This window comes from Coregonus lavaretus (assembly GCF_964263955.1).
Source record: "Coregonus lavaretus genome assembly, contig: HAP1_SCAFFOLD_4115, whole genome shotgun sequence".
NCBI lineage: Eukaryota > Metazoa > Chordata > Actinopteri > Salmoniformes > Salmonidae > Coregonus > Coregonus lavaretus.
The window spans coordinates 38,400-47,260 of record NW_028160466.1 but is presented as its reverse complement, the minus strand read 5'-3'; the positions used below and the strand labels follow the sequence as shown (position 1 = coordinate 47,260).

The following is an 8,861-nucleotide window of genomic DNA, read 5'->3' as shown; positions in this document are numbered from 1 at the left end:
ATCTCTCTACTTTTACTCAATCATCAGCTCATTCAGACACACACACGCACACTTATCCGTGGCCTTTTTAGACCTATACAGTGCCTTCAGAAAGTATTCACACCCCTTGACTTTTTCCACATTTTGTTGTGTTACAAGGTGAGATAAAAATAGATTTAATTGTAATTTATTGTCAACGATCTACAGAAAATACTCTGCTCCCGCTGGCGTGGAATCGTCCTTCTACTGATAGGACAGATCCATACTAGCTGGGCCTAGGCCTATCAAATGGGTTTGACAAGCTGAACTAGCCCACATCCTAGTACCACTTCCTGGACATGAATTTCACACTGATGCCTCTTTTAGAACTCTTCATCTCCAGACAGTAAGTTTGTTTCTGGCTGCTGTTCTGATTTGTGTTTAGTTTTTATGAAACGATCCAGTACATCAATAGGCGAGGTCATACTGTGATTTCCTGCACTGAGATGTTTTTCAGATGTGTGTGTGACTGTGGGGAAACACGCTGAGATAAGCAGCTCAGGCCTACATGGAACACACAACACTACAACTAACAAACTATCTCTCTCCAGGCAGTGTGTGTGCCTCGTGTTGTTGTGTTGCGGTGTGAGATGCATTCTTTTTCAGCTGTGTATTTAGACAGAGTAGAGAGGGAGAGGGCACAGGCTCGTGTGTGTGTGTGTGTGTGTGTGTGTGCGCCCATCTGCACAACAAATGTGAAATTGTAATCTGACTGGCTTTAATACCGGTTCGGTGTAGAGGACAAATACTGACCTGAGTTCAGCCCTGGCCCGGGGACAGTCATTTGTGGCATATGGTGTGTGTGTGTCATGTGGTGTGTGTCTCTTCCCTTTCTCAGTTTCCACCCTGTACGTGTTTGGAATACTGACTATGAGACACCACAAAAATGTTAGTGACCATTCTTCAACCCCCCCCCCCCCCCCCCCCCCCATCTCCCAGATTAGATGAGGTGGGCAGGATGTGGTGTGTACTGTGTCTGTGTGTGATAGATTGGGCAGACGATATCGCTTGCTGTCCCTCATCCCTCAGGCCTGTTGTGGTCATGTAAGGGTCAGCTAATTCTCCGGCCACGCTGACTCGAGGATGTGGGTGTAGGTTCTGAACCAGGCAGAATAGCCTGGTTACTGACTGGTGGGGCCATCTGTGCCCTGGGCCTGACTGCATAAGGCCCTGCTACAGGATAGCGTTTGTCTGGGGTTGGAGACCTAGTTAACTGGCACTCAGAGAGAGAGAGGGAAATCTGAGGATGGGGAGGAGAGAGAGAGGGGTGGGGAATCTGAGGATGAGAGCGAGAGGGGGGTGGGGAATCTGAGGAGGGAGGGAGAGAGAGAGAGAGAGACAGACAGACAGACAGAGAGACAGAGAGAGAGAATCTGAGGATGGCGAGAGAGAGAATCTGAGGATGGAGAGAGAGGTGGGGAATCTGAGGATGGAGAGGAGAGAGAGAGAGAGGGGTGGGGAATCTGAGGATGGAGAGAGAGGAGAGGAATCTGAGGATGGAGAGGAGAGAGAGGGGTGGGGAATCTGAGGATGGAGAGGGGTGGGGAATCAGAGGATGGAGAGGGGTGGGGAATCTGAGGATGGAGAGGAGAGAGAGGGGTGGGGAATCTGAGGATGGAGAGGGGTGGGGAATCTGAGGATGGAGAGGGGTGGGGAATCTGAGGATGGAGAGGAGAGAGAGGGGTGGGGAATCTGAGGATGGAGAGGTGGGGAATCTGAAAAGAGAGAGGTGTGGAATCTGAGGATGGAGAGGTGTGGAATCTGAGGATGGAGAGGTGTGGAATCTGAGGGTGGAGAGGTGGGGAATCTGAGGGTGGAGAAGTGGAGAGGTGGAGGTAGAGAGAGAGAGGTAGAGAGAGAGACTGTGAGTGAGTATGGTGTAATTGGTGCAAAATGTGTGATGTGTGAACCAGTAGACTAAAGCTGCTGTTGCCTGCTTTATTAATCTCATCAGTTACTGTTGGACATGATAAGGGGCCCTGACTCTGCCCTGTAAATTATAGATGGGGACAAGCTGGCTATGACTGCTGCCTTGTGTGTGTGTGTTGGCTTTATGCTTGCTGGCTGCCAAGGTAACAGTGTAGTTATATATTCAGGGTACAGACAGTCCAGTTGTACTACAGGCATCAGGTTGGTTTATTATGTAATCATCCTCTGTCCCTGTAGTTAACAGTCAAAGCTGTTTCTGCATCAGAGGCTGCGCCTGTAAACCCAGAGGCTACAAACTGCCCTAGCCACTCAGTAGAGCCATTAAAGTCTGCAGAGAGAGGAGACTTGGAGGAGCACTCTGTTTCATGCATATTTTGTCCTCGATCCTCCTATCCAGTTCTTTTTCTCAAGGCCATACTGGGGAATGGGTTAGAGGGCGCACAGACTGACACGTGCACACACACACACACACACACACACACACAAAGACAGTCCTAGAAATGGAGCTTGTGTTTACATTACAAGAGATGAGATTTTGACGACAGTGTATAATTACCACTCAATAAAATGATCAATATCTATCTAACTATACGTTGCTATGAGATTGTTTACCATAAACCTTGCTGAGCTCATATTGTCTTATCATACATGCATGAGTCATTTACTGTAAGTGTAAATTCAATTGAATTCTCTCTAACGTGACATTCTCAATATCTGACATGTTTCTCTCTCTCTCTCTCTGTGTGTGTGTGTGTGTGTGTGTGTGTGTGTGTGTCTCTGTCGTGCTCTCTGTCTGTCTGTCTCTGTCTCTCTCTGTCTGTCTGTCTGTCTGTCTCTGTGTGTCCAGGCAGAGCGCGGTGGCGATGGGAACAACGTCCTCAGCCTCCCGGTGCCGATGCGGCGGGGGGGCTCAGAGTCCAACCTGGTGACTGACAGAGGCGAGGGAGGTGTGGGCCTGGACTTCACTAAGGGCAGACTGGCTATCGACAGCCTGCAGCAGAAGATCCTCAAGGTGAGTGAGTGTGTGTGTGTGTTGCGGGGGGGTGTATTGTGTGTGTGTGTGTGTGTGTGTGTTTGTTGCGTGTCCCTGTCTGTGTGTGTGTGTGTGTGTGTGTGTGTGTGTGTGTGTGTGTGTGTGTGTGTGTGCAAGAGAGAGCGAGAGCATGGGCCCATCTGTGTGTGATCTCCCCCAAGGTGACAGAGCAGATCAAGGTGGAACAGACAGCCAGGGACCAGAACGTGGCAGAGTACCTCAAACTGGTCAACAACGCTGACAAGCAGCAGGTGGCACGCATACGTCAGGTCAGTCCAATTACATCCCACTTATTTGTTGTTTTATGATGCTACATAACTGCATCTGCCAAGTGCTCTGAATGTTTATAAGCCACTTTTAAAAGAAAATGTATCAATTATAGTATTACCTTTCATTTAATCCTGTGGGTCTGCCAGGTGTTTGAGAAGAAGAACCAGAAGTCTGCCCACAGCATCGCCCACCTGCAGAGGAAGCTGGAACAGTACCACCGCCGCATGAAGGAGGAGGCCAACGGGGCCAAGCACCCATCCAGGGAGGCCCGGGGGGAGGGGGGCAAGGAGGGCCAGAAGGACGGCAGCCTGCGGGACATCAGCTCGGCCAGCGTGCGCCACCCGGCAATGGACAAAGTCAAGACCATCGGCCCCGGGGTCTCCCTCTCGCCCCCCTTCTTCTTCAACAAGTCGCGGGAGTTCGCCAACCTCATCCGCAACAAGTTCGGCAGCGCCGACAACATCGCCCACATGAAGAGCTCCATGGAGACGGGGGCGGGGCTCCAGGGGGAAGGCGGAGCCGGGGCACGGGCGCTGAGCGGCAGCGCCACCACGATTGCCAAGGCCAAGTACCCCAGCGACGACGAATGTTCCACGGGGACCTCTGTGTCGGCCGACTCCAACGGGAACCCGGCGGGCGGGTCGGGGTTGGGGTCAGGGGGCGGTATGGGAAGGTCGGACTCTCAGGGGAGGCTGGGGGAGGTGCTGGAGGAGGTCAGGGAGATTAGGGAGGCCCAGGTACAGCTGGCCGAGGACATGGAGTCACTAAAAAGCCAGTTCAAGAGAGACTACAGCTTCATCACACAGACGCTGCAGGAGGAGAGATACAGGTTGGTGCAGACAATGGCGTACACACACACCCACACACACAAATCAGTACAGAAAGCAAACACACACACACACAAGCACACACACACACACCCTCATTTCAGGGTATAAAGACCCCAATCTTTCAGACACTTCTCCCCATGAGTCTTCCTCCATACAGACGTACCACCAACATCCTCCGTACAGACGTACCACCAACATCCTCCATATAGACGTACCACCAACATCCTCCATACAGACGTACCACCAACATCCTCCGTACAGACGTACCACCAACAGCCTCCGTACAGACGTACCACCAACAGCCTCCATACAGACGTACCACCAACATCCTCCATACAGACGTACCACCAACATCCTCCATACAGACGTACCACCAACATCCTCCGTACAGACATACCACCAACAGCCTCCATACAGACGTACCACCAACATCCTCCGTACCACCAACATCCTCCGTACCACCAACATCCTCCATACAGACGTACCACCAACATCCTCCATACAGACGTACCACCAACATCCTCCGTACAGACGTACCACCAACAGCCTCCATACAGACGTACCACCAACATCCTCCATACAGACGTACCACCAACATCCTCCATACAGACGTACCACCAACATCCTCCATACAGACGTACCACCAACATCCTCCGTACAGACGTACCACCAACATCCTCCGTACAGACGTACCACCAACAGCCTCCGTACAGACGTACCACCAACATCCTCCGTACAGATGTACCAACAACATCCTCCGTACAGACATACCACCAACATCCTCCATACCGACCACTAACAGCTGAAGAGGACCAATATCTTTCTAGCTGTTTCACTTTATGCTTTTCTAGGCATACTTCACTATTTCCCACCTTAAACCATAATCTTGTTTCAGAGAATACCTAAATAAAATTGTTGACTGTTGATACTGTCAACTTAGGACTGATTTATCAACACGCTTATGTACATAATGCTTCACACACAACAAAAACACAGAGAACACACACACACATTGCCAAGTCTAGGTCCAAAAGACTTCACAACAGCTTCTACCCCCAAGCCATAAGACTCCTGAACAGCTAATCATGCCTACCCGGACTATTTGCACTGCCCCCCCACCCCATCTTTTTACGCTGCTGCTACTCTGTTAATTATTTATGCATAGTCACTTTAACTCTATCCACATGTACATATTACTTCAACTACCTCAACTAGCTGGTGCCCCCGCACATTGACTCTGCACCGGTACCCCCCTGTATATATAGCCTCCCTACTGTTATTTTATTTGACTTCTGCTCTTTTTTTCTCAACACTTTTTTGTTGTTGTTTTATTTTACTTTTTTATTACAAATAAATGCACTGTTGGTTAAGGGCTGTAAGTAAGCATTTCACTGTAATGTCTGCACCTGTTGTATTTGGCGCATGTGGCCAATAAAATTTGATTTGATTTGACATTGGTGAAGGAAGAGATGGACACACGTTTGCTTTGGAAATGAAGCTGTGTATTCAGTAATAAGACGTATCATTCTCTCTCCCCTTCACGCTCTCTCTCCCTACTAGGTTTGAGCGGTTAGAGGACCAGTTAAATGACCTGACAGAGTTGCACCAGCATGAGACCAGTAACCTGAAGCAGGAGCTGGCCAGCATCGAGGAGAAGGTGGCCTACCAGGCCTACGAGAGAGCTAGGGACATCCAGGTATGTACAAACACAGATCAACAAACATGCCCTCTACAAACATGCCCCCTACACATCTATCTAAGCTGTATATAGTCAGTAACTTTATCTAAGCCTGTGTGTCAAATGTTAACTGAATGCGTGTGTGTTTCTGTGTTTACAGGAGGCTCTGGAGTCGTGTCAGACGCGTGTCTCTAAGCTGGAGCTCCAGCAGCAGCAGCAGCAGACGGTACAAGTGGAGAACACAGACGCCAAGGTGCTGCTGGGAAAATGCATCAACATCATGCTGGCCATCGTCACGGTGATCCTGGTGTGCGTTTCCACGGCAGCCAAGTTCACCGCGCCCCTCCTGCGGAGCCGCGTGCACCTGGCACTCACCTGCGTGGGTTTGTCCCTACTGGCGGTCATCTGGAAGAACTGGGAGCACCTGCAGTGTGCCCTGGAACGCATGCTCCTCCCACACTGAGCTAGACTCCTCCCATGTTAAGCTAGGCTCCACCCAGTCTGTGTTAGTCCCCCTCATCTGAGACTGACCAATCAGATGGTGGCTACAGAGGAAGCAGCACCAGTCACATACAGGCTTATTGCGGACACTGATCTTTGTGTGGTTGCCAATCTCAATAGGACATTGAACTGCACTATGCAGGTGGTAAGATTATTTATAAACTTTATAGGGAAACGAGGGGTCCCCCAATTGGTTCCCTGTCTTTTGCTGAGTCGTACTTACGTCACCTTTATTACACTAACACACTGACAGTATTAAAAACTCATTCTCCTAGAAGACCTCTGGCTCTGATCCACACACAGTCTCACTCCCACCCCCCAAGCCACTAGATACACATTGATCCACACACACACTGAGAGGAATGTCACTTGTGTGTCTGTGTGTGGGTATGTCTGTGTACGTACGGGGGGGAGGGGGTGTTCTCCATGTTAGAGCGCGTTGTCTGTGTGTACCTGTATTGTACTGTACTGTCAAGTGATGAAATGTTTTTTAATTGAAAAAAAAGAAGATACAAAAGGGATAAAATGTTTTTTTTATGTTTAAGTGTAATACACACAGAATGGGTATCTGTGTCCTTGGTCTGTTTTAGTTTGTGTGTGCCTGTGAAGGGAGGTTCATTTCTACAAAGGAATGGTTATGAACTGCAGGACTGCCTCTTGTTTCTGTGTACTGGTATGCGGGTTGTGGATAAATGGTGACTTATGTACTTTATATAGTCTATTAACAGATGTAGTAGAACTGCCACGGGTCTAGTCTATAAGGGTTATGTGCGCTCTCTCCCATAGGAAATACATAGACTGACCCTTTAGCCGCTAACATGCTAACTGTGTGAGCAATATCCTCTGGCAGTCTTTGATGGATCTGGGGAGAGGTAACCTCTGACGTGATACACACAAACCTAATTTGTGATTCGTCCTTTAATATTGATGATAATGTCATTTTTGTAAAATACGAATTAAGCTCTGTTCCGAGTGGGCTGAACAAAGGAATTTACTTATACCAAATGGTTCAGACAGATTTGAACACTACGTTTTATGCGTTTTCTCTGAAATGTTTAATATTTTTTGCCTTTTTACAATGAGAACAGAACAAAATGAACATTCTAAATGCCTTTGATGCTATCGTCTGATTGGACAGAGATGGGGGGGTCAATGCAGCTCTGGCTCCACCCACTCTGTAAGCTACTTATCACTGTGAAGATTATGATGATGATAGGAGCCAGGCCTGATGCCTTTTCAATGCAGTTTCTGTGTTAAACCTGATATTTTCTGTGCTTTGGTCTCTGTCTCTTTAAAAAGCCAAATGTGGGTTGGTTCTATGTGGCTGGCCGGGACCTTGAGTAATATAGTATGTCATGTCCTGAACCATTGATATTTACACTGTCCATTGGTTACTCAGAGTTCTGGCTCTATCCCAATTCCTGAATCTATTACCTGTCTCTGTGTCTGGAGAGAGAGCCATATCCCAGATTCCTAGCCCAGGAACTATAATTCCAGTGTCTAGATTCCGATATGTTCCTCGGAGTAGCATTGCACGTTGTTGGGTTTAATCTGGTTGTGGTTTTCCATAACACACTTTTTAAAATGAGAACAAAATAAATCCTCTTTGTTTTCTAAAAACTTCGAGTCTTTTTTTTTAAATCATAGAGCTCTTCTGTATTTCTACCCTGAACTGATCCCTTGATTTGGAAAGTATTCAGACCCCTTGACCTTTCCCAAATTTTGTTATGTTACAACCTTATTCTAAAATTAATAAAATTATTTATTAATTTTCATCAAGCTACACACAATACCCTATAATGACAAAGAGAAAACAGGTTTTTAGAAATGTTTTCAGATGTATAAAAATAATAAAAATAATACCTCATTTACATAAATATTCAGACCCTTTCCTATGAGACTCGAAATTGAGCTCAGGTGAAACCTGTTTCCATTGATCATCCTTGATGTTTCTACAACTTGATTGGAGTCCACCTGTGGTAAATTCTATTGATTGGACATGATTTGTAAAATCACACTCCTGTCTATATAAGGTCTCACAGTTGACAGTGCATGTCAGAGCAAAAACCAAGCCATAAGGTCGAAGAAATTATACGTAGAGCGCCGAGACAGGATTGTTGCGAGACACAGATCTGGGGAAGGGTAATAAAAAACGTCTGCAGCATTGAAGGTCCCCCAAAACACAGTGGCCTCCATCATTCTTAAATGGAAGAAGTTTGGAACCACCAAGACACTTCCTAGAGCTGGCCGCTCGGCCAAACTGAGCAATCGGGGGAGAAGGGCCTTGGTCAGTCAGGGAGGTGACCAAGAACCTGATGGTCACTCTGACAGAGCTTAGCAGTTCCTCTGTGGAGATGGAAGAACCTTCCAGAATGACAACCATCTCTGCAGCACTCCACCAATCAGGCCTTTTATGGCAGAGTGGCCTGATAGAAGCCACTCCTCAGTAAAAGGCACATGACAGCCCGCTTGGAGTTTGCCAAAAGGCACCTAAAGACTATCAGACCATGAGAAACAAGATTCTCTGGTCTGATGAAACCAAGATTGAACTCTTTGGCCTGAATGCCAAGCGTCACATCTGGAGGAAACCTGGCACCATGCA

At 47.8% G+C, this 8,861-nt stretch overlaps 1 protein-coding gene across 1 annotated transcript; it reads left to right on the top strand.

Moving 5' to 3' along the window:
• The first annotated feature begins 2,798 nt into the window (after nucleotides 1-2,798).
• On the top strand, nucleotides 2,799-7,874 carry LOC311121771 (transmembrane and coiled-coil domain protein 3-like). Its single transcript, XM_084196224.1, has 5 exons — nucleotides 2,799-2,959; nucleotides 3,142-3,249; nucleotides 3,397-4,079; nucleotides 5,641-5,776; nucleotides 5,919-7,874. The coding sequence occupies exons 1-5, from the start codon at nucleotides 2,843-2,845 to the stop codon at nucleotides 6,219-6,221; spliced, it is 1,347 nt and encodes a 448-aa protein (XP_084052350.1). The 5' UTR covers nucleotides 2,799-2,842; the 3' UTR covers nucleotides 6,222-7,874.
• Nucleotides 7,875-8,861: the final 987 nt, after the last annotated feature.

Excerpts from the sequence above, each read along its gene's own strand:
- LOC311121771 (XM_084196224.1), top strand. The coding sequence starts at position 2,843 with ATGCGGCGGGGGGGCTCAGAGTCCAACCTGGTGACTGACAGAGGCGAG. Across the intron at positions 3,250-3,396 it reads AGGTGGCACGCATACGTCAG|GTGTTTGAGAAGAAGAACCA; the intron begins GTCAGTCCAATT and ends TGGGTCTGCCAG. Across the intron at positions 4,080-5,640 it reads CTGCAGGAGGAGAGATACAG|GTTTGAGCGGTTAGAGGACC; the intron begins GTTGGTGCAGAC and ends TCTCCCTACTAG.